This window comes from Amblyraja radiata, chromosome 37 (genome assembly GCF_010909765.2).
Source record: "Amblyraja radiata isolate CabotCenter1 chromosome 37, sAmbRad1.1.pri, whole genome shotgun sequence".
Lineage (NCBI taxonomy): Eukaryota > Metazoa > Chordata > Chondrichthyes > Rajiformes > Rajidae > Amblyraja > Amblyraja radiata.
Window position 1 is genome coordinate 11,252,296 of NC_045992.1, and position 26,004 is coordinate 11,278,299.

Below are 26,004 nucleotides of genomic sequence, written 5' to 3' on the forward strand. Positions count from 1 at the left end.
AAATTCTGCCGAGTTTTCAAACTCGCAGAATGTTCGTAACGAGTCCGTAGGAGTCCGTGGGTATATCGTAGCGGTTCGTTATGCCAGCCGTAGGTATTCGGGGCTATTTTTTTTACTCGTGGACATTTTTCATCAGGGTGAAAAAAGTCCCGACTTACCTGATGCCCCGAGTACCTACGCAAAGTGGGACAGGCCCTTTTCATTAAAGGAAATCGGGAAATTGCAAACCCGTGACAAATGTTAATATTTGGGTTATAGTTCCTGTGAAAAAGCTTTGAGACATTCATCCTACATCAAAGAGGATGTGTCGCTGCTTCAAGCCGGCGGTGATCAAACTCCAACAGACCTATACAATGGATGAAAATAGTAGTGCAGAGAGCTTAAAGATTCAGAGGATCCAAAATCTCCTGCTCCTCCAAACGTGTGACATCAAATTATTCAAACTGGATCCCAAAATAATGACATTAACATTTAATTGAATTGATGTTCTCTGTTCCCTCCATCTCTCTGGGGTGCCTGTCCATAAACTGACAACTCTCTCACTGAAATAATGTTTCTGAAATTAGTTTCCATTTCCCCAGCCATTTACCATCTCCCATGTCTTCAACTACTTAAAGCCCAGGCTGAATCATAGGGCTCTCTGATTTGCAGCAAGTAAAATAATATGGAATAGTTGATAATTCATGCATTCAGCATTGTAAATAAGCAACCATCTCTTAAGGGAAAAGGAGAAAAAACATTGTCAAAGCTAGAAACGACTTCCCTTCCCCTAAACTCTCATCTCATCATTCTTGTTAAGTAGGGAAAAGGCCCCCAATATCTTCTAAAATGACAGTAATCCCCCAGTGTGTATATCAGCCAACCTCAATTAACACAGCAAGGATGGGCTCACTGTCCTATAACTCAGAGTTCGGTATACCGGCTGCGAATGCCCGGGTCATAGGTTATTGGAGATAAACATTCTCGGCTGCTGCGCTCCTACATGTATACAGATCTGCGTTTCATCCGTAGTCAGGATCGAACCCGGGTCTCCGGCGCTGCAAGCGCTGTTGAATTGCAACTGGACTGTCCCCGTCCCCTCCCGAATGTCCCATCCCTGTCCGGAGGTGGCCAGAGATGTCCGGGGTGACCCTGGACTAACAGGACACTGGCCCGGAGCAGTTGCAGCCTCCAGGCTTAGAGCTAGCGCAGAGAAGAAGCGCTAACTCCAGCTCAACTCTGCTCCAACTTCCGTGGAACCCGTTCCCCGACGGGCTGTGGACCGTAAGCTGCACCTCTTGCCTTATATAGTGGCTATCGGTTAACCCCCTCGGTGCCGGCGAAAGCCAAGCACCAGTCATCAACTGGGGATACACACAAAATGCTACAATAACTCAGCTGCAGGCAGCGTCTTTGGAGAAAAGGGAATAGGTGACGTTTCGGGTCGAGAACCTTCTCCAGAGATGTTGCCTGGCCCGCTGAGTTACAGCATCATTTTGTGTGTATGAGACCTATAACCTGGGCATGCACAATCGGAATACCAAACTCGCTTGTTGTCAGCTCACAGATGGATCCTAAGCCCCTCTCTGTCAAAGTGTTCTTTGGGTTTTGTCAGTAACATTCAGCATGAAACCCCATGAACGGCTTGGTTCAAATACAGACACTGAAATTAATTTCAGAACGAAGTGACGTCAATGCCGCAAACATGCCTCTACTTAGAAGGCTTAGGAAATTTGGCATGTCCCCAACAACTCTCACCAACTTCTACAGATGTATTGTAGAAATCATTTCATCAGAATGCACCACTGCACGGTTTGGGAACAGCTCCACACAAGAGAATTATGGATCGTCACACAAACCTCCCTCCATTGACATCTCACGCTGCCTCGGCAAGGCCACCAGCATAATCAAGGACGAGTCTCTTCTCTCCTCTCCTCTCCCATCAAGTAAGTGCTACACAAGTGTGAAAACGCACATCTCCAGATTCAGGGACAGTTTTTCCGCAGCTGTTATCAGGCACCTAAGCATTCTATCAACAACTAGAGAGCGGCCCGAGCTACTATCTACCTCAATGGAGACCTTCGGATTATATTTAATTGGACTTTACCTTGCACTAAAGGTTATTCCCTCCATCACGTATCTGTACAATGTGGATGGCTCGATTGTAATTTTGTGTAGTCATTCTGTTGACTGGTTAGCGTGCGACAAAAGCTTGTCACTGCACCTCCGTGCACGTGACAATAAACTAAACTAAAGTGCACTGCAGCTACCTGCCAGGGCTACTCATAATACAACTCCTAAACTTAAAACTTTTAACAAGGATGTCAGGTTCTCCTCCATGGCACAACCATAACACCCAACTTGAAAATATATTACTGCTTTTCCATCACTTAGTTCAAATCTTGGAACTAGCCACTCAACAACAATATGGACAACTTCAAAAGAACAACTGTGTATGAGGAAGGGTCTTGACCCAAAACGTCACCCATTCCTTCTCCAGAGATGCTGCCTGTCCTGCTGAGTTACTCGAGCATTTTGTACCTACCTTCAAAAGAACAGCAGTAGCTCCTCATCACCTTCTCATGGGCAGTTAGCAATGCAATACAAATCCTCATCCTTTTAAAGTCCCTTTTCAAATCAAACTGAAAAAACAGACATTTATCCGAAAACTAATAGGTCCACCAGCATCTATCTCAACTTACTTTGCTAATGTACTTAAAATATATTTCAACACCGAGATACTGTATTTAAGAGCTCACTACCAATAGCAATCCATCACTGACCAAATGCCATCTTCAATCAAGGAGTAGTCTCATTAACTTTTAAATACTATGCCCAACATTCACATTTCCTTAACTGCTAATGCATATGATAAGATACTTTCCTCATTAAAGCTCTGCCAAAATCAAGTTAGAGCTTACAAGCATGTCGAAAGAAAATTATTCAAAAGCATGCATAAAGATTCTCTGCCATGGTCCCACTGAAAGCACAATGCTATTTCAAACTTATTTGTAATAGATTACTCAGCATATTACTGGATTAGCACGACACTCAAAACCAGGCATCATAAACTTAACCAGGTTACAGTACAGAACTGCTTCAACAAGCTAAGTAAACATCAAATGCTAATGTTAATGTTTGACTGAGCAGGGGCCTTGTATTGTGCATTGAGAGATACCAATTATTTAACCCCATGTCCAAAGACTGGAACTTTGAAAGAATTCCATTGATAGAAAAGATCATGCATGTTCTCTATGATAGAAAGGATTAATCATACCCAAGTAGCTTGATGGTGAAACTAGAGGAATAGATTGTTGGCAATTTGCGGAGGGCAGGCTAGTAGGGCAGCCCATGATATGTGTAGTGCCCAATCTCCGTCACACTGTATTAACACCGTGGGAAATTAAGTAGGTAGCGGTATGAGACCCGCTCGGCTACCCAAGAGCACCAAGGGTGGTGCAAACAAGAGTGAAGACAAACTACTTCCCCATCATTGACAATGCCCTCAACTTTTCTCTGATGAGTAAAATTACAGTGCATCACCAGTCACACTCTATAATCGTCATCCCCAAATCCAAAGCTTCAGGTTCCCAGTTTGGTCAAATTACTGAGGCTTTGCGCTGCTATGGGATAGAGCAGATAGCATTCACTCTCAGATGAGAAAAGCTTCAATATTTTGATTTATTTACAGATGAACCTCACCTTCCAGTTTGAAATATGGACCAGTGGCTGGAGATCTCAACAAGCCCTGAGTAACTTCCTATGGTCATAAATTGTTCTACAAATCATCTTTGGTGGGTTTCATAATCCGAGGATATTCCAAAGTTCTTCATGGTCAATAAAGTATTTTTCAAAATGTGTCATTTTTTAATCCTCAAACAACAGTCAATGAGGACAGTACATTTCTACTTGGTCACTGTTATGTTGTGTACATGAAGTTAAGGCCGTGCAGCAATGAAACAGCCGTTTCATCTCAAGTCTTTGTCGACCATCAACTATCCATTTACGTTAAATTGATCATACACTATTTCATTTTAAAATTCGTCTCAAATTCCCATCTACTCTCCCTAGAGTCTATCTACACACAAGGGGCAATTTAAGATGGCCAAGTAACTTACCAACCCAAACACTTTGGGTGTGGAAGGAACCCATGCGATCACAGGAGGAATGTGCAAACTCTGCACGATCAGCAGAGGTTAGGATTGAAGCAGGGCAGTTGGGACAACTGGTGACCCTAACCCATCCGACAACTCAATCAAAAGATGGCAGCAATTCATTGAAGCGCACCCTCCACATTGCACTTGAATATTATCCTGGATGGCAATAAATAGTAGATACTCTTGGGCAACAGCTTGTTAGGTACAAGACTACCAGAGGATAATGTTAATCTTTGAAAGAGGGATCACGACATGCTTGTACTTTAGAACAAGTATATTTACAAAAAAAATAATGCAAATAACTGTTTAGTGGTCATTTGTTTCCTACTCTTCTGGGACATTAAAGTCGACAAAGTAGTTGTATGTAAATGCATTCCATCAGTACAGAATGGTGTTATAAAGGGTAAAGCACAGAGAGAAACAACAGAATCAAGAACCCAGTACCACAGATTAAATGGAGGAATAACACTGCATGAACAACATGGGCTGTCCAGTAGTGGAATGTGCTTAAGAAAAGTATGCAATGTCTTGAGGATTAGATTGGATAAACAAGTGTAAGGGTAAACAAACAAGGGGTATGCAAGGTTTGGTCTATTTGGTGGTGTGGAGAGTGGAAGACAACCGGAACAGGTTTGATTCACTTCCTGTATCAAGTCTTTTTACTTGTCGTAAGCAGGGAGAAAGTGAAACCGAATTCCTCCAGTGATTGCACAAGCTCACATGTGAGCTTTAAGATCTATTCTGATGAGCATGTGGACATTAGTGCCATAGGGGAGGGTGCAAAAGCATACTAAAAACTGTGATAAAGATTCAAGAATATCCATCATCAGAATTGTGACATGTCACCCATGAAATTCCAAGAGTTGTACTCTGTAGCTCAACCACATTTTGTTAGACTGCTCATTGAACCGAGTCAACTTTGCAGGTAATATAATTCCTAACAAAACTTGAACTATAGATGTTACAGAGCACCATCAGCTAACATTACACTCAACGTGGACTCTGGCCAACCAGCATTTAATTGGGTCAGCAATTGGCATCTTCAAAAATCAGTAAAGCATCAAGTAAGTCTGGAACCAATGGCTACAACTGTAGACTCAGTTCTGTCCAAAGGTGCTCATTCCACATGGGAATGAAGCAGCTACCCACATCCGCATACAGCAAAGTTGGAATTCCACTCTCATTCTAATAACATTCATGTTTACATGAAGCAAAATGGACAATCAAAACAGCTATATTCAGGAAATTATCTACAAAATGTTACCAGGGCTGGAAAAACGGAAAGTTGAGCATTGTTCAGAATAGATGTAAAGAGGATATAATTAAGGTGTATAGAATTATACCAGGCCGAGTTATTAAAAATAAAAGGTTTGAAAAGAGGAAACAGTGAAAAGGTTTCTACTTGTGGAAGAGATCAAATCTAAGAAAAATAATTAAATTAGAGTAATTCATAAAAAATCCTTAGCCAGAAAGAGGAAGCTGAAACTCACAAAAACAAGCAAGTCAATTTAATGTTGTATGCCACTGTTTATGCTCCATAGGGCATGTTCAACTTTATTTTATTCGTTTCACCCCCACTTTTCTGGTTGCCCCTTAAATGCATTATGCAATTTTCCTCAGCCCCATCAGATGTTTCAAAATGTAATCAGACAAAATGGCGAAGTTGGTATACTGCACCAAATGGGATTTTAAAAAATCACAGGCGGTGTTCCTGTGCTTGTTATGCACAACTTCCTATGTGGTTCATCACAGCTCAGAAAAGTGCTGTGGGTGACATTATGCAGAGTTGCTGTTTGGGAATCGTACATGTTATACCAGGGAGCAGGGAATGAGCGTTTAAGACGAATTGTCCTGAGGAGGTCCTGTCAGAAACCAAACCGAGCAGTAAGCACAAATTCCCAATGACAGCTTGATGGCACTGTTGACAATATTTGCTGTCACCCTGTTGACAAATGACAACTTGGTATGTGTCTTATTTGTAGACAGTACATACCTCAGCAGTTTTCCACAGCTGCCTTGATGCTCATGTTGAACAACTTGGCTAAATCCAAGCAAACAAAACCCATCAGCACTGCAGCTGGACGCTGGCAGAATCTCTTTGCTGCATGAAATGCCCAGCTTCACTTGGAGTGAATTGATGTACTCTGGGACTGGCTTCTGTCAAGTATGTCGTCTGAAGAAACCCAGTGATGAGTGTAAATGCTTAACCTTGCTTTTGGCATTTACTCTGGTAAGGTGGATATATTCATAGCCTAATGCTCCAGTTAGGCTTAAATCCTCACCACCATTCACGACTGGATGTGATGGGACTGCAGAGAACCTTTTGGTCATGGATTACTTCGCTTTCTATCAGTACTGCTCAGCGTGGTTGCGGCTTCAGCAGCAAATTAAAAAACAACGTTAATCCCAACCAAAGCAGAATGCTGGAAGCACGGGTGAAGCAGGAGCAGTTGGGAGAGGGACCATTTCAGGCAAAGGACTTTCTATTATGAGAAACCAAGTACAGCACAGAGAGGAATGGGTGGAGAGAACAGAAGGCATTTGTAAAAACCTGTCCATTTCCCTCCACAGATACTCCCTGATCTGCAAAGTTCCTTCAGGTTAATTTTTATCTGTGATTCCAGCATCGGCAGTCTCGTCTCCTAGAACAATCGAATGGACACCTAAAATGATTCATTTCAAAATTAACCCTTCATACCTTCATAGAAGAGGTGTGAATCACTCTTACAGTCTGAAGCATTCTACAAACCAATCACCCAAATTGCATTTGGTTTCTCCAAAATTATTATTAATACGAGCACAGAATGCAAATAATTAAATGGAAACAATACAAGCGATTCATTGCTTCATCCGAAGGATTGCTTGGGTCCCTGGATGTTGGGAAGAGGTCAAATGTGCATGGGAGAGTGCTGCAAAAATGGCTGGGGTTGGTGGAGATTAAAGAATGGACCACAATGTCAGAATGAGAATAGGAGGGGAAGATGTTTCAGGTGGTGAATCGTGTTGAAAGTGGCAGAAATTGCATAGGATGATTCATTGAACACTGAGACAGGTGGGCTGAAATGCAATTGGAAGCCTACCTGCGTTTTAATAGGAGGGGTGAGCATAGATGTGTCGGAAACAGAGGAGACATGGTTGACTTCCCTATCAATTAGGACAGAGAAAGAGCCAGGATTAGTTGAAAGAACATCTTAAAGGCACTGGTGTGAAAAGTCTCATCAGCAGATACAACAGAGAAACAGGAAAAATGAAACGGAGCCATTACATGATGGAGTTGAAATCCTCCCAGTGTTGGAAGCAACAAGAAAGGGACATTAAATACAATCCATTTCCAGATAGTCCTGCATGCAAAGGAGGTAGAAGCTGGCTACACAAGTTGGAGGAACCACTGTGCTAAAGGCTGGGAAGGGAAGATTGCTCAAAGGAATAAGATCAATGATTGCATGGGAGACAAGGACCTGATGATCAATGATAGGAGTAATCAGGAGACGTGTGAGAGCCAAGATGCTCAAAATGCAGCAGTAACTCCGCGGGTCAGGCAGCATCTTTGTAGAAAATGAATAGGTGACGTTTCAGGTTGAGACCCTTCTTCAGAGCTAACAGTTTGGCCTGGTGATGCCCGCGAGAAGGTTCTGGTTGCATTGGGAGTTCTAGAAACAGAGGGAGGGCAGGCAAGGAGTTCTGTCCAAAGAAAGGGCATGAGGGTTAATGATTGGAGCTTCACTTGGTTCCACTCGTGACCCGTCTTTCTACAACTCACAGAAGCGGGGGTGAACATTTGATGGCATGGACACAATGTGGACATGCTGACTTTCAGATTAGATTAGACAGGAATGCAATTCTGCTCTTGATGATGGTTCAATATTTCATGGGTGTTATGCAAATTTTAACGGCTCAAACTCCACCATTTTGCACGACAGTTACAACAACACAATGCGCAGAGACTGCAGACTTCAATCTTGACCAACTCCCCCCCAATGGTCACTTCCACCAACAGTATCAGGGACAGATTCATTCACCTGCAAATGTAGGTCCACGAGGATAAGATTAAGCAGGTTTAACCCTTGTAATCTCACCAGTTTCTGGTGCTAACCAATTTACATATGTTTAATCGGATACCATGCAGCTTAATAGATCTGCAGGCAACGTTGAGGATCCCTAGATGCATCCTCCTTTGCTGCATATCATTGCATCTCCAGTAAGCCCAACACACCAAGATGATAGGATATCCAAGTATATGAGGAACGGTAATGAAAATGTGCAGAAAACTGGTTGCGTGGTACTAATCCATTACATCAGGTTGTTATTCATATCTGTTGGACAGCACTCCCAATTTAGGCACATTCTCAGGTGTTTGTGGGAGGATCAACTGAGCTCAGCATTTCTTTGTGTGCCTGACACCTTTACCAGGTCACCAGTTCTATCTCAGTTGCATTATTGATTTTTTAAGATGCAACTGAAAGGCATTTGAAACATCCTCTAAAATTCAAGCGTATTGCTGTTGGACAGGTTGCACACATAGGCAAGGGCAACATATTTCCATCCCTGAAGGAGGCTAGAGAACCAGATGAGGCTTTATGACAATCTGGTAGTTTCATGGTACCAATTACTGGAATAAAAATCTTGTTAACAACTGACCATGTATACATTGTGCAGCTCTCTCGGTGAGATTTTATCTCCAGCCTTCTGATCATTCGTCCAGTCCTGCACCAGGAAGACTGTGGCCAACAATCCAAACTCTGCCAGCCGCCCGGCACCAGCCACCCAGTGGGTCGTCTGACTGAGAGGGCCAATGCCAAGTCATGGTCTGTATCCATCTCCAGACCCTGGAGTATTCTGAAGGACGGTGGGCAATGTTTAGCACTACATTGTTGTACTGATGGGCACAGTTCTATCATCCTGTAACACTGGGTGATATAGCACTGAGCATCTCAACGCAGTTAATGCCAAAGAGATGGCCTCTAAGTATCTAACGCAGTATGGGGAACCATTGCCCTTTGAAATACACAAACAGTTATGATTCTGAAGAGATAATACTTAGCGTTTAGGTACTGATACAAGGACTAGAGCTTTAAGTTTTAGGTTTCTCTCTGAATAGCATATATTGAGGATTCTGATGCTTTTTAAAAAAGTAGTCGGATTTTGGGATAATTGGCAGATCCCAATTATTGTTGTTGTCCCTCACACCTTTAATGTCAGTGCATGTTATGCCTCCCCTTGCAGGAGACATGTTTCTTGTGTTACACAGAGACTTGCTGTGGCTTTGTGTACAAGCCCCAGGTCAAAGCTCACTCCACACCGACCTTCAGCATTGCGTGGCTCTGTAATCATTGCCCCAAGTCCGAGGCACCACGACACCTACACCTCCATCCCTCCTCTCCCCAAACTTCTGAGTGACCTCACCAAATGCCCGGCCCAACTGGTCATATTTTTCCACCCGCCAAACTGCAAATGAAGTCAGCACCCCACTGGTGAAATTTACCATCAATGGCACAGCCAGTTCGTAGAGAACTGGTCATTATGACGGAGAAATGTGGACTCACCCAGCGAGTTCAACCTGTTGGCAGAGACTTGGGCTTCTTTGGTCTCTGAACACAAGGCAACACTTCGACCCAAACTGTTCTCCTGGACTGTATCAGGCAAGACTGCAAACCTGCTGCACACAAGGGCCTCGCCGCCAACAGGCCGACTCATCCTACTGTTCACCTCCAGCAGGGAGGTCACACCATCGCCATCAGATGGTCTCGGGGGCTCTGCGGACTGCGGCGCCTTGGCTGGGGTTGGATTCCGTGATGACACAGGGAGAGAATCATCGTCGCTGTCAAACCCAAATGGGTCCTCGGTCAGCTGGTCTTCAATCTTCTGCCGCTTGGGCTGCTCCACTGGCTCTGGCTTGACATTCGGTCTCTTCTGGGTCAGCTGAGCCTTAAAGGTGGTCTCTCCCCATTTCGTGCTTATCTTCGCACGCTTACCAGAGAACACCTCATCAAATTTCGAGCTGCCAGTACTTCCCTTCTTGCTGTAGGTTTTCCCATATCTTGATGTCATGTTGGGACTTCTTTCATATTCCCTGTAAAAAGAACATAAAATCAGTAACACATCGCTTCATCTCTGGCCTCAATGGTCAGGTTTTTGTCACTTTTTCACTCTGATTTTAAATGAAGGTGTGTTCATGCAATATTCACCCATTTCTACACAAAATGTTAATCCATAGTTCCTGCACTAAATCATAACCAGTTCTATGATGAGTGAAATATCTCACCTACTGATATGCAGGTACAGAGAGCTGTGATTTAACTAGTGTCACAGAAAATGGAAACAGGCCCTTCGGCCTAACTTGCCCACGCCAACATGCCCCATCTATACGTCCCACCTGCCTGCATTTGGTCCATATGCCTCAAAGCCACGAACCTGTCCAAATTGATATCCCTGCTCTGGGAAAAGACTGCATTCATCCAATCTATTGCCCTCATGATCCTGTATGCCTCTGTAAGAATATCTCAGCCTCCTGTGTTCCAAGGAATAAAGTCCCAGCCTGCCCATCCTCTCCCTGCAGCTCAGCCCCTTAAGTTCTGTCAATAGCCTCGTAAATCCTCTCTGCACATTTCCCAGCAGACCAACAGGCTTCCTATAGCAGGGTGACCCAAACCAATCGCAATACTCCAAATAGTCTCATCAACAGTTTGTTCGATTGCAACGCGACATCCTAACTTCTATTCTCAGTACCCCGACTGATGTAGACCAATGTACCAAAAGCTTTGTTGACCGCCCTATCCACCTGTGACATCACTTTCAAGGAACTATGTACCTGGATCTCTCTTCTCTACAACACTCTTCAGGGCCTTGCCATTCACTGCGAGGGACTTGCCCTGGTTCTTCTGGCACCTTTGCTTGCTATGCCATGTTGTTCAAGAGTGACATTTAACATGCCGCTGTTACAATGATTGCACACCTCCGGTATTTTTTTTATAGGACTGGAGTGTCCCTGACCAGTGGGTGGTAGGGAATGTGTGACTGTGGCACTCTTGATACATGAATCATGTTAAGGGGACAAGGGAATTTAATGCAGAGTAGCACTAATTGTAAGTATCCATCGGAAGATCACTTAGCTGCATAACATTTTCCTTAGCACAATACAGCACAGAAACAGGCCCTTCAGCCTGTCGAACGCGATGCCGACCAAATTTAATCTGCCTGCACATAATTGATATTCAAAAATCTATTAAATGCCACAATTATATGTACCTCCACCACCCCCACCCCTGGCAACACATTCCAGGCACTCACTACTCTAAGAAACCTGTCCCACACATCCCCTTAAAACTTTCCTCCTCACATTAATGCTATCCTCTTAGTATTTGATATGTCCAGCCTGGGGAAAAAGGTTCTGACTGTCAACCTGCCCACACTCTCCCTGCAACCTCCACCATTAGAGAAAACAATCCATGTCTGCCTATATTCCCTTCCCCTTCCCCCCCTCCCCTCCCCTCCGCTAATATCCCGTAATCTTGGTTTCATTCTAGCAAACCTCTTCTGCACCCATTTCAAAGCTTCCACATCCTTTCTGTAATATGGTGACCAATACTTCAAATGCAGCCTAACCAAAGTTGTATAAAGCTGCATAATGACACCTTAACTCTTACACTCAATGTCCCCACCAATGAAGGCTAGCATAACATATGGCTTTACCACTTCATCTACTTGATAGGTTCCACTGTCAGGGAGTTATGGATCTACCCTAAGACCCCTCTGTATTAGACCCACCTCCAAATCAACCTTCCACACAGGTGACAGAACAACGCAAAAACTGGAAACGTTCAGAGGGGGAAGGAATAAATGCCCCTGAACTTATTTGTCTATTAAATGTGAAATGGTGATTCAACAACAGTGCAACAGTAACAATTTCATTGTTCCATCTGGGATATATTTCGGTCAGACACTCTTGCTTCTTGAGCACGGAGAACTTTGCTGGTGTGGTATTTTTGCAACCCGATCTCTTGGGCTAAATATTATCAGCTGGTTGTTGCTGAAAGCAAGTGTTTCTCCACCCAAGGATCCGGCGGAATATCGACGCAAAATCCATCCAGTTTTTGACCACAAGTGGCGGTGCCAAACGCAGGAAGCTCGACCTTTGGCAACTTTACCAGCTGTTGTTCGCCGATGCCGCCGCCCATGGATCCCACCTGCCGAGCCCCGACCCGGACAAACTGCTTGCTCCAAGTGCCGGGGATCCTCGGCCCAGACACAGACCCCGGGCTTGAGTTGATGAACTAAGCGGGTGCCTGACGCTGGGTGTGGGGCTCCCGGCGGGTCAGGGGGAGTGGACGGGCGGCACAGACCGAGCACCAGCCGCGGGCCCCATCATCCCTCCCTCCCTCCTCGCCCCGGGACGGTCCCGCCACGACCGGGAGAGTCAACAACAAGCTCCCTCCCCCGGGCTGGGCCGGGTCCGGGCTCCTCTCTCTCCGTCCGTCCGCCCGCCAGCGGCGTAGTTGCTCCGGGAGAAGGGGAGGGAGGGAAGGCCGCGATCACCGAGCCCCAGTGCCGGGCTTCCCCCCTCCTTCACTCCCTCCCGCTGCTGCTCCGGCTGCCGGTGCCGGGCTGTCGCTCGGTGTTGGGCCTTCCCTCCCCTCCCGCACTTACCGCCGTCTCCCGGCTCCGTGTGAAAGGCCGGCCCGAGGCCTCGCTGCTCCGCTCGGGGCCTAAGAGGAAAAACACCTCACGGTGCCAGCCATCGCCTCACTCCCTACACTCACACTCGCTCACACTCACACACTCGCTCACACTCACACACACACTCGCTCCCCCTCCCTCCCTCCCTCACACTCACAGCCCGGTCACCTGAGCGCCCGCCCGCCGTCCCCACCCAATCCCGGCCGCGCTCACTCGCCCCACCCCGCACCACCGCCCACCCCGATTGGCCCAACGCCCCGCGGCCTGCCGGGACTTGTAGTCCTCACCGCTCCCGCATCCGGCATGAGAGGAGCCGCAACGACGACGTCACCGCTCGGTGATGAAGCGACGATGAATAAAACTTCACGACGCGGGGTCTGGGCGCGCAGAGGCTGCTGGAACTTGTAGGCCAACCAACGAACGCGACTGTTTCCGGTCCCCCCTCCGCTCCACGCCGGAAGCGGCCGTCAGACATCCCGAGCAATCGCCGGCCGGGCCTGGGACACGTGACCGCAGCCGCAACGCCCTCTGGGAGATGTAGTGCGGCGTTGATGGCGTCACGGGGGGGCCGCGGCGCTCCCTGGGAGTTGTAGTCCACGGCGTCAGCGTCACGGTGTGACTGGAGCACGTGTCAATGCAGTCAGGGTGCAATGGAAATGTTTCACTTTAGTTTAGTTACATTTAGCTTATTTTAGTTGAATCAAGTTTAGTTGAGTTTAAATTTGTTGAGTTTAATTTAGTTGAGTTGAGTTCTGTTGAGTTTAATTTTGTTGAGTTTAATTTTGTTGAGTTGAGTTCTGTTGAGTTTAATTTTGTTGAGTTTAATTTAGTTGAGTTGAGTTTAATTTTGTTGAGTTTAATTTTGTTGAGTTTAATTTAGTTGAGTTGAGTTTTGTTGAGTTTAATTTTGTTGAGTTCAGTTTACTTTTAGTTTAGAGATACAACATGGAAACAGTTCACAACAGTTATCCACCACATCCCATGGACAATTTCCCGAAGCCAATTAACCTACAAACCCGCACGTTTTGGGGAAGTGGGAGGAAACCAGAGCACCCAGCAGAAACCCAGTACTCACACTCACAGGGATAGGGAGAATGTGCAAACTCTGCACACAGACAGACAGCATCCGAGGCCAGGATTGAACCTGGGACCCTGGTGCTGTGAGGCAGCAACTCATCCGCTGTGTCACTGTGCCATATTATAGTCATGTGTCCCGAAACGGAACAGTGGCATTTTTACTGGCATCAACACAATAGATATGTAAACATAGTACTCTGTAAACACCACAAAGTTCACGATATTAAAAAAATTTAAACAATAATAGTGCAAAGACATGAACAATTCCCTCAAATCTATGCAGTTCAGAGATCAGTTGGAGGTTGGAATGTTTAATGGCCCGGAGATTGTTGGGAAGAATCAACTGAATCTGAATATTCCTGATGACAGGAGTGAAATGAGAGTGTGGTCTGGCTGTGGCTGACCATTTCATACTCCGAACCCCTGGGTTGGTATATTCCAATAAGTGTGGACATACCTTATTTGTTCGGATGCACTATTGTACCGGGTGCACACCAGTTCTGTGTATGTGTGTCTATCTGTTTGTATGTATGTGTGTGTGTGTGTGTCTGTCTGTATATAATTGTGTGTTGACCTGCTGCGATTGCACCAATAACACTCTCGCCATCGGGTGTCGCTGCTGGAAGAATTACCGCTCAGCATTGCCATCTGGTGGAGGAGCTGAGTGCTGCAGGCGCATTGTGAAATCAACAAATCGGCAATTAATAAGAAGTACATTTGATGAAGTTAAAACATCCCTGGCATTCAAAGATTCAAGTTTCCAAGAATACAGCACTTGAAGAGTGTACAAAATGATTGAATTGTGTGGATATTATATGTGTGTGTGTGTGCGTATTTGAGTTTGTCAGTATGTGCATGTTTGAGTGGGTCATGCGTCTGTATGTATGCTTATATGTGTGTATATGAATTTGTGTGAGTATGTATGTCTATGGTTGTGTGTCCTTGTGTGTGTGTGTGCATGTGTCTGTGTGTGTGTGCATGAATGTGTGTGTCCGTGCATGCGTGTGTGTGTCTGTGCGTGTGTGTGTGCGTGCATCCATGCGTGTGTGTCTGTGTGTGTCCGTGCATGTGTGTGCGTGCATGTGTGTGTCTGTGCGTACATGTCTGTGTGTGCATGTCTGTCTGTGTGCGTGTGTGTCCGTGTATGTGTGTGTGTCTGTACGTGCTTCTGTGTCTGCGTCTGTGTCTGATACCATCCCTGTCCGTGAGTGTCAGAGTCTTGCAATGGCACGTTGCTCACTACCAGTCAGGCTAGCTGAACTCTGCATTCTTGAAGGTATCAAGGCTTCAAGGTCAGTTTATTGTCACGTGTACCAATTAAGGTGCAGTGAAATTCGAATTACCATACACCCATACTAAAAAAAAGACACAAAGCTACATAAAAGTTAACATGAACATCCACCACAGCGAATTCCCCATGTTCCTTGCTGCAATGGACTATCGGAAGTTAAAGAAGTCAACGTTCCTACTGCCAGGTTGTAAACTACCCAAGCGAAATATGAGTATTGTGAGCACTTTCAGGCCGCATATCTGAGTAAGAATGTGTTGGCCTTGACCGATACAAAATGCTGGAGTAACTCAGAGGTTCAGGCAGCATATCTGGAGAAAAGGATGGGCAATTCAGTTTGTGTGTAGGAAGGAACTGCAGATGCTGGTTTAAACCGAAGATAGACGCAAAAATGTACGAGTAACTCAGCGGGACAGGCAACATCTCTGGAGAGAAGGAATGGGTGAAGTTTCGGGTCTGAAGAAGGGTCTCGACCCGAAACGCCATCCATTCCTTCTCCCCAGAGATGCTGCCTGTCCCACTGAGTTACTCCAGCACCTTGTGTCTATCTTTGGTACAAACCAGCATCTGCAGTTCTTTGTTTCTACATTTTATGCTGGCTTTGAAAAGGGTCCAGGAGGTTTATGAGAATGATCCTGGGTATGAATGGGTTAATGTATGATGAATGTTTGAAAGCTCCGGGCCTGTACTCACTGGAGTTTAGCTGGGGTCTCGTTGAAACTTCCCGAACAGTGAAAGGTCTGGATAGAGTGGATGTGGAGACGATGCTTCTAATAATGGGAGAGTCTAATAATGGGAGAGCATTCATCAGTGACCATCCCACCTCTGGCCTCCACATGGAAGGAAGGATATGGATGAACAAGTGAAGATAGTTGGGTCTCAGACACAATCCTGAGGAACGCCTGCTCTAATGCATTGGTGCTGAGATGATCGACTACCCAATCCCCATGTAAAGTGTAATTAAACCTGGAGGATGTTTACCTCTTGATGCCCATTGATCTACATTTTAACAGGCTGCCTTGCTACAATTGATACAGTTTTAAGGCGGATGCAGGAGTGGGCTCTGGAGATCTCTTTGAGGATGTGAAGCTGTATTTAGCAGGCTTTTAGAAAAGCAAACAGAACCTTTGCTTTATCAACAGAAGAGAGAAATTCTGTTAACCTTTTACAAACTGAAGTCTGTGCAGGAGTCTGGGTTGTCTCTTTGCCACAGAAGGACATGTTAATGAATAATGAAAGATAGAGCAGCCATGATTGAATGGGGGACTAGACATGATGGGCCGAATGGCCTAATTCTGCTCCAATCTCTTATGAACTTTAGGAAGGAAACCAACTCATTGGAGAGGATGAGAGGGAATGGTTCCAGGTATGAAGTATTTCACTTTAGTTTAGTTTAGAGATATAGTGCGGAAACAGGCCCATCAGGCCACAGAGTCCACACCGACCACTAGCACTAAAGCACACACACACTCACACACGGTACAATTTATAACTTTTATTAAAGGCAATTAGCCTATAAACCTGCACGTCTTGGGAAACTGGGTGGAAATCGGAGAAAACCCACGCAGTCACGGGGAGAACGTACAAACTCCGTACAGACAGCACCCATAGTCGGGATCGAATCCGGGTCTCTTGCGTTGCAAGGCAGCAACTCTACCGCTGCGCCACTCACTGATGTGGGAAGATGGCAGAAGAAGGATTGTTCTTGCAGCAGAGGAAGTTAAGGGGAGATTAAATGGAGGCAGTGAGGACCAGGCTTCCAATAGCAGGAGAATCGCGAAGAACAGGGCGCACATTTAAGGTGAAAAGTAGAAGTTCCATGGAGGTGGAGGCCTACACAGGACTGGAGCATGTTGGTCATACTGCTGCAGGGCTAGTACAACCGCAATGGGCCAAAGTGCCTTGTTCCGAGCTGCACCATTCAATGATTACAGCAGAATCAAAGAGTTTTAGTGTGGCATTAAGTAACAGACATAACATTAAAGGTAGACAAAAGTGCTGGAGAAACTCAGCGGGTGCAGCAGCATCTATGGAGCAAAGGAAATAGGCAACGTTTTGGGGCGAAACGTTGCCCATTTCTTTCGCTCCATAGATTGAAAGAATTAACGTTGCAGGATTGCTTCAGGATCGTACAGAAATACTGAGTGGCTTGGATCTGATGGAAAGACAGAGAGAGATTTAATTGGAGGTTTTACAGGAGTTAAAAATGAGCATTGCAGTATTAATGCAACTGAATTACAGAAGGCTCAATCCTGCACAAAAGAGTAATGGAGTATTTGCAAAGTGGAGTTAAAAGTTAAATATTATACAAGGTATTGCAGCATTGAGTTGGTCAATTGATGGATTTACATGTGTAGGAAGGAACTGATAGGAAGAAACCAAGAGATGGTGGATTACACCAAAGATAGACCCAAAATGCAAGTGGGTCAGGCAGCATCTCTGGAGAGAAGGAATGGGTGACATTTTGGGTTATATTGCGGCCTTAATTTGGACTATTACAAAGCTAGGTCTTACACTATTGAATAGTTACTGCTTGAAATTTAACTGGGAATTGCGTTCCATAATTGTTGCATTGAGAAGCTGGCATTCAAGTGTTAAACAGTTAACATTTGCAGAATCAGACAGTTATTATCAGTTGTGTTTTTTTCTGTGTCCACACTGAGAAATGACCCAGTGGAGAGAAAACGGAAGAGCAGCTCCCAGCCCAAGGGTTAAGTCGATTTCCCCGTTACCTTCATGGTTAATCGTTACGATTTAATGAATAAATTGATGTCACTTATAGTGAACAGCTCTCTGTAGACGATCTCTTTCTGTGACGGAAAAAAGCTGACTATCATAAGATCATAAGTGATAGGAGCAGAATTAGGCCCATCAAGTCTACTCCGCCATTCAATCATGGCTGATCTAACTCTCCCTGCTAACCCCATTCTCCTTCCTTCTCCCCATAACCCCTGAGACCCGCACTCATGAAGAATCTATCTATGGTAGACAAAAGTGCTGGAGAAACTCAGCGGGTGCAGCAGCATCTATGGAGCGAAGGAAATAGGCAACGTTTCGGACCGAAACGTTGCCCATTTCCTTCGCTCCATAGATGCTGCTGCACCCGCTGAGTTTCTCCAGCAATTTTGTCTACCTTCGATTTTCCAGCATCTGCAGTTCCTTCTTAAACACAAGAACCTCTCTATCTCTGCCTTTGATATGTCCACTGACTTTGCCTCCACAGCCTTCTGTGGTAAAGAATTCCACAGATTCACCACCCGCAGACGATAGATTGTAACTTTGGTTTAGTTCAGATTCGAGATATCCATTTGCTTATGCTGAAACTTCAATGGTTAATAGTGTTGACTGTGTCTGCGAAACAAGGCTGGAACCTCAATGGTTAATAGATCTGTTTGTGTTTAGTTGATAATGCTGGGACTTCAATGTTAATTCAATTCAGATTCAAACTTTATTGTCATTGTGCAGTGTAAAGTACAGAGACAACTAAATGCAGTTAGCATCTCCCTAGAAATAAGTTTAATTTAGAGATAGTGTGGAAACAGGACCCTCGGCCCACCAACCAGTGATCCCCGTGCACTAATCCCATCCCACACACACACACACACACACAAGGAACAATTTACAATGTTACCAAAGGCAAACAACCTACGAGCCTGCACGTCTTTGGACTGTGGGAGGAAACCAGTGGTCACAGAGAAAACCCACGTGGTCACAGGGAGAACGTACAGGCAGCACCCGTAGTCAGGATCGAACCCGGGTCTCTGGCGCTGTAAGGCAGCATCTCTACCGCAAGGTCAATATGGTTAACTAATGGTTAATAGATTTATGTCTGGTTGGCAAGGCTGGGACATCAATGGTTAATAGACCTGTGTGTGGTTGGCAAGGCTGGTACGTCAATGGTTAATAGACCTGTGTGTGGTTGGCAAGGCTGGGACGTCAATGCTTATTAGCCGCCACAACTGATCGGGTCCGGTACTGAGCTGGGCCACGTTCTGCTGCTGAGAAACAGGCACGGTCTGCACTGCAGCCATCCACCAGGGGTGCGTCTCAGTCTCCGTCACCACGGCAATGAGTGTGAGTTATGGCCCTGACCTTGGCTTGTTACTGTGACATCTGTTCTCGTTGCCACCACATGCCATCTTCCAGCAGTCAGTCAGACTTTTCTTGATTGCCAAACAAACGGAGCCATCGATCAGAACTCGATGCTCCTGTATTTCCTGCGCTCTATTAAAAACCCAGATATAAAAATGGATCTTGGAGCACAGGCCTTGGAAGCTCACAAACCCATCACAATTTATTGAGATTGTCATTGGCTCCTGCGCGGAGAGATCAGTGTTGTGATACATTTCTAATCTTCTCAGGATTCTGGGCTTTATCTCCCTCCGGGGGTTCGTTAACGTCTAACAATAAATCTGCATCCGTCACGGGGCACGGTGGCCTTGTTGCTTTAACTGTTTCCCTGGGAGAAGAAATGTTTTCTCCGACATCTTCGGTTTCTACCACATTCCAAAGACGTGCAGATTTGTAGGTTAATTGGCTTGGCATGAGTGTAAATTGGCCCTAGTGTGTGCAGGAGAGTGTTACTGTGCGGGGAACGCTGGCGGGTGCAGACTCGGTGGGCCGAAGGACCTGTTTCCGCACTGTATCTCGAAACCAAAAACCAAACTAAGCCACTCGTATTCATGCTCAAAGACTATTCACCTTTTCCCACACTTGCAGGGTAGTGCGAGAAATATTGCACTGAGCCGGGTGTGTGAAGGGGAGTGTGAGTGAGTCCAGCACTCCGAGCCCCACTGCCCTCCACGACCCTCCCCTCAGCCTCGCTCTCCATGGCTGCATCCCAAACTGACCAAGTTGAACTGATTGTCAGCCTCAGCCTATAGCAGGGTCTCGACCCGCTGAGTTGCTCCAGCATTTTGTGTCTCTGTCCAGCACCTGCAGTTCCTTCCCACAGGTTTTATCTGTTTCCCCCAGGCTTGTGTGACAATATATTGTGGCCCAGATTTAGGCCCACAATTAATATCTGTGGCGAACTTAAAGGCAGGACCACCACCCCTTTTCTGCATGAAGGAAGTGCAGATGCTGGTTTAGACACACGATGCTGGAGTAACTCAGCGGGATAGGCAACATCTATTGTGAGAAGGAATGGGTGATGTTTTGGGTTGAGACCCTTCTTCTGACATCACTCTGTCGACCCGAAACATCAGCCATTTCTTCTCTCAAGTGATGCTGCCTGTCCCGCTGAGTTACTCCAGCACTGTGTGTCTACCTTCCCTGATCTGCGTGCACGTTATCCATATCCCTCTACCTTCATGCGCCTGTTCAAAGGTCTCATTAACACCACTATCGTATCTGCCTCCACCACCACGCAGCTTGTTCCAGGTCCCCACCACCCTCTGTGTATAAACCCCAGGCATCGCTCATCTCCGTTAAGCTCCTTGTCTCAGTCTCAGGCACCTGCAGTGGGGAGAGGTGACTGAATATCTTATGCAGCTCCAGCAGAGGGAGCGAGTTGCTGCAATCCGCAACTAGTCAGCATCATTCAAAGCCAACTCCGCTGGGACGGAGCGAGATGGAGAGAGAAAAATGACAGGAGGGGGCGAAACAGGGACTGGGAGTGTAATAGACTGGGTGGACAGCACAGGGCCCCACCATTCCAGGTCGAGGCAGTAAAGCCCAGGAAAAAGACAGCTAATCATTGCCCGGGCTTTGCACAAAAATGGGAGCAGAAGACCCCCACCACCGAGTCCGATTCTGCCGCTCAATAGATCGCAGCTCATCTGTACCTTCCGTCCCTTTACTAGCTGCGAGTCTTATACACAATGGTGCAGCAGTAGAGCTACTACCTCTCAGCACCAGAGACCCGGGTTCGATCCCGATCTCAGATGCTGTCTGTGCGGAGTTAGTACGTCCTCATAGAGCTAGTGTGCGGGTGATCAGTGGACGGCGTGGACTCGGTGAGCCGAAGAGCTCGTGTCCACACTATCTCTGAACTAAACCAAACCCAGTAAAAAAGGAAAAGATCCTCTTGCATGCTGTAGCTTTGCCCACAGAGTCAGGCAGCACCACACAACATGGCAAGAACAGAGAGTGCTATCAGTCACATCACTACAGTACTTAGAATGGTGCCAGCTATTAGTACAGAAGCCCGCTCTGTTTCCACACACTCCCATTCATAATACAATCTTATGATCTTTATTTTTGTGACAGCATGGTGGCGCTGCGGTAAAGTTGCTGCCTTACAGCGCCAGAGACCCGGGTTCGATCCCGACTACGGGCGCTGCCTGTACGGAGTTTGTGCGTTCTCCCCGTGACTGCGTGGGTTTTCTCCGGGTGCTCCCGTTTTCACACACACTCCAAAGACGTACAGGTTTGGAGGTTAATTGGCCTGGTATAAATGTAAAATTGTCCCAACTGTGCGGGGATCACTGGTCGGTGGGCCGAAGGGCCTGTTTCCATGCTGTATCTCTAAACTAAACTAAGTGGCTGGAACTGTGGCTGATATGACCCGGGTGGGATTAGCTGATGACATTATGGTGACTCTTTCAGGTTTAGGTTCATTATTATCAGTTTATCACAGTACAGCTGTTTTGCATACGATCCAGTCAGATCAATTATTTAATAAATAAATATTTTAATGTTGATCTTTGATTTGAAGACCTTTCGGCCCAATGGCACTAAGCAGTCTTCCACTAGGATAATTCATAACTCCATGAGAAGTGACCTTACTTGTTCCGTGGTATGCCAACACATCCAGCCTGGATGAGAAAATGAATGTCAAAACAGAAGGCTGTGGAGGCCAAGTCAGTGGATGTTTAAGGCAGGGGTTATGGGGAGAAGGCAGGGGAATGGGATTAAGATCAGCCACGATTGAATGGCAGAGTAGACCTGATGGGCCAAATGGCCTAATTCTGCTCCTAACACTTAGGAACTTGTCTAGGATAGGGTTCTTAGAATATAGACCCATAATAGGAATGAGGTTGGTCTGGAGTCTGGAGTTGCGTTTAGGATGTGCAGGACTACGGGAGACACTAGCTGACGTTTGGATTGTTGGTGAGAGTGGGGCTGGGTAGGAATGAGAGTGTGGGAGAGATCGCTCAGGGATCTGATTGCAGATGCGACAACATCCTAAACCGTTCGGTCTGATTCACGGTTTTAGTTCAAACGGAGCCGAATTGATGGTCCCCCCCCCCCAACCGTGTGGACTGGTCTGCTCTTCATCATTTAACATCTGCAAAAATCTCACCTGACAGGCCATGAAATGAGCAAACAACTTTTGATTAGCGACTTCTCACTGAAGCAGCACCTTAAATCTGGCTCGCAAAATACTTGGGGGGGGGGGGGGGGGGGATGAAGCAAGTTTGAAACATGCCGAGATGCAGCCTTCAATGCTGACTGGCGGATTCATAGGAAGCTGTTCACTTCAGATTGATGGCTGGTCAGATATTGAAGTTCAGCCACACACAGACAGCCTCTGTTCTACAAAACGCTCGCTCGTGTCTTCATCCCATTTCCCCTTCAGGCGTTGTCTTTGGTTGCAGCTGACAGCCAACCAGCCACTCTTGTGTGGGAAGGAACTGCAGGTGCTGGTTGTACACGTGGCACAGCGGGAGATTTGCTGCCTTACAGCGCCAGAGACCTGTAAGGAGTTTGTACGCTCTCCCATTGACCGCGTGGGTTTTCTCCAGGATCATCGGTTTCCTCCCACACTCGAAAGACACACAGGTTTGGAGGTTAATTGGCTTGGTATAAATGTAAATTGTCCCCAGTGCGTGTAGGATATTGTTAATGTACGGGGGTTGCAGGTCGGTGCAGACTCGGTGGTCTGAAGGGCCTGTTTCCATGCTGTATCACGAAACTCCAACAATAGACACAAAATGCTGGAATAACTCAGCGTGACAGGTAGCATCTCTGGAGAGAAGGAACAGGCGAGGTTTCGGGTCGAGACCTTTCTTCAGACTGAGAGTCAGGGGAGAGGGAGTCTAGGAATAAGAAATAGCAAGGTGTGAAAATGACAGTTTGAAGTAGAAGCTGTTGAAGTGGTTCATTGTTGGCTGAGAAGGTGACATATAAATCAGTAAAATTAATCAGGAGGACAGTGAAACCTGTCGGAGAACTGGGGTGGGGGAGAGACGGAGAGAGAGGGGAAAGCAAGGGTTACTTGAAGTTAGAGAAATCAATATTCATTGCCCAAGTGAAATATGAAGTGCTGTTCAATGGCCCAAATACTGGAACACAGCACAACCCCTGCTGCTGACTTTACAGGCCTGTTAAGCTGCAGCAAGAAACTATACTCATGCAAAATATATTCATGTTTTCAAACGGTTAAAATTAAATCTGGAAAGATGAAAGGAAAGTGATAAAGTGGCTGTGAAGGGTGCTGTGATGGAAATAGCAATAGTTAGAGAGAGAGAGGTGTAGAAACAAGGAACTGCAGATGCGGTGTACAAAAGAAGACAAAGTGCTGGAGTAATTCAGCAGATCGGGCAGCATCTCTGGAGAACATGGATAGGTGATATTTCGAGTCAGGGCCCTTCTTGTGGACTACATTGTGGATGGCTCCATTGTAATCTATTATCTTTCCGCTGACTGGTTAGCACACAACTGTACATTGGTACACATGACAATCAACTCAAACCCAATTCTTCAGACTCTTCAGGTCTGAAGAATGGTCCAGACCCGAAACATCACCCATCAGTATTCTCCAGGGAACGTGCCTGATCCACCGAGTTACTCCGGCACTTTGTGTATTTTTTGGATGGAGAGAGAGGAAGTCAGATGGAGAGAGAGAGAGAGAGAGAGGGGGAAAGAGAGATGAGAGGAACTGAGCAGGTCAGGCAGCATCTGTGATACCCAGGTAGCTTAGGTACAATGGGCGGTTATTTGCTACATCAAAGGAAATACTAGCCTACATGTTAAAACTTAGAATGCCAATCAAAATGTCCACAGATGTTACAAAAATGAAACAAAACTAATAAAGGAAACACAGATCAGGCAGCAGCTGCTGAAAGAGAATCAATTCATGTTTCATGTTTAGTGATACGGCGCAGAAACAGGCCCTTCGGCCCACCAGAGTCCACACCGACCAGCGATCCCCGCACAATAACACTATCCTACACACACTGGGGATAATTTACAATTACAACAAGCCAATTAACTTACAAACCTGTACGGAGTGTGGGGAAAAAAATGGAGAAAACCCACGCAGGTCACGGGGAGAACATACAAACTCCGTACAGACAGCACCCGCAGTCAGGATCGAACACAGGTCTCCGGCGCTGTCCCACTGCGGTGACCTAACCTGCGTGTTTAGAAGAGTTTGCCCTCGACTCTAACTCGCAGCATGGTCGACACGTGGTCCTATAAGTCACTGGAACTCTCCTTCATGCTCAAGGAGAGTTCGCGGAGAATTTTTCAGCATGTTGAAAAATTATCCGCGATTAAAAATTGGTCAGCATGGTTCTTTTGAACTCGTAGTGCAGTAGAGTGGGGTCGCTATGTAATCGTAGGCAATCTCCTTTGCTGACCGGGCATTGGCTCATTGGAGTTTTCAGGACCAAGGAAAACCGACCGGTAAGTTATGTGTCTCCACTCCTTTTGTCTCCCCCCCGCCCCTGCGCTCTCTTATGACTTAACGTTACTGTGCAGCCGTCTTTTACCTTCCTCTTCATCGCGGGTGTGAATTTCAGACAGCGTCCCCGCCCTTGCGATGTGTGTGCGTGTGCATGGTCGGTCAATCTAGCTCGCGGTTTCATCGCTGATGGTCGATCCAGCTCAAGGTTTTTCAGGGGAGTGCCCTCGAGCTCGAAGACAGTCGCTGAAAAGTCGCATCAGCGGGACAGTGTTAAGGCAGCAACTCGACCGCTGCACCCTAAATCGCAGCATTTTGTGATCAAGGGGCAGGTCTGATGGTTCACTCAGTCTCAGCTGACAACACATCGCTGACAATTAACCTCTCTGTGCACAGCCTGGTTTAAAATGGTCAGCGCCCTGTCTAGCAGATAGCAAAACCATCACCCTGCCACCAGTCTCACTGTGTGGTATCTTTGTGATTATTGGACTGACGTTCCTTGTAAAAGGGTGTCCAGGAATTAGTTGTAACCTTGCACCAGGATTGATGCAAATCTAACCCAGTTCAACATGCACAATGGGATTGCACGACTACTTAATTTATTTGAGTGAAGAAAAAAAAAATCAGGAGCGCAGCAAAGGTGGTAAAACAATAGCGTTCAAGAGAGGTGTTAAATATTTGGTCGAGGAACAAGCCCATTCTGCCCAACATCCACACTGTTTATAACCTGTTCACAAGTTCAAGTTCACAAGTTATAGGAGTAGAATTAGGCCATTCAGCCCATCGAGTCTACTCCGCTATTCAATCATGGCTGACCTCTGCCTCCTAATCCTATTTTCCTGCCTTCTCCCCATTACCCTTGACACCCGTTCAAATCACAAATCTGCATTAAAAATATCCACTGACTTGGCCGCCACTGCCCTCTGTGGCAATCAGTTTAACAGATTAACTACACTCTGACTAAAGAAGTTCCTCCTCACCTCCTTTCTAAAAGTGCGCCCTTTAATTCTGAGGCTACGACCTCCAGACTTAGACTCCCCCACCAGTGGAAACATTCTCTGCACATTCACTCTATGCCTTTCATTATTATCTGTTAACACCCAACTATCCCCATTTCATGATTAACAAATCTACATGCTATTTTTCAGCCTGAAGAAGGGTCGCAAGTGGAAACGTCACCTGTCCAAGTTCTCCAGGGATGCTGTCTGACCCGCTGAATTACTCCAGCACTTAGTCTCATTTTAAAAATACCGTATATT

General features: G+C 46.1%; 1 protein-coding gene across 3 annotated transcripts in view; it reads right to left on the minus strand.

Moving 5' to 3' along the window:
* wapl (WAPL cohesin release factor) overlaps window positions 1–13,116 on the minus strand; it is a 137,548-nt gene extending 124,432 nt beyond the window's left edge. Inside the window, exons 1-2 of one of the 3 annotated variants that reach the window (XM_033012600.1) lie at window positions 13,097–13,116; window positions 9,680–10,206 (exon numbers count right to left, since the gene is read on the minus strand). In XM_033012600.1, the coding sequence (XP_032868491.1) occupies window positions 9,680–10,206; window positions 13,097–13,107 (538 nt within the window). In that variant the 5' untranslated portion in view covers window positions 13,108–13,116. Of the gene's footprint in view, window positions 1–9,679; window positions 10,207–11,900; window positions 12,271–12,779; window positions 12,952–13,096 lie in introns of those variants that run through there. The other 2 variants (XM_033012601.1, XM_033012603.1) reach the window with 2 other exon arrangements.
* Between the last annotated feature and the right edge of the window lie 12,888 nt (window positions 13,117–26,004).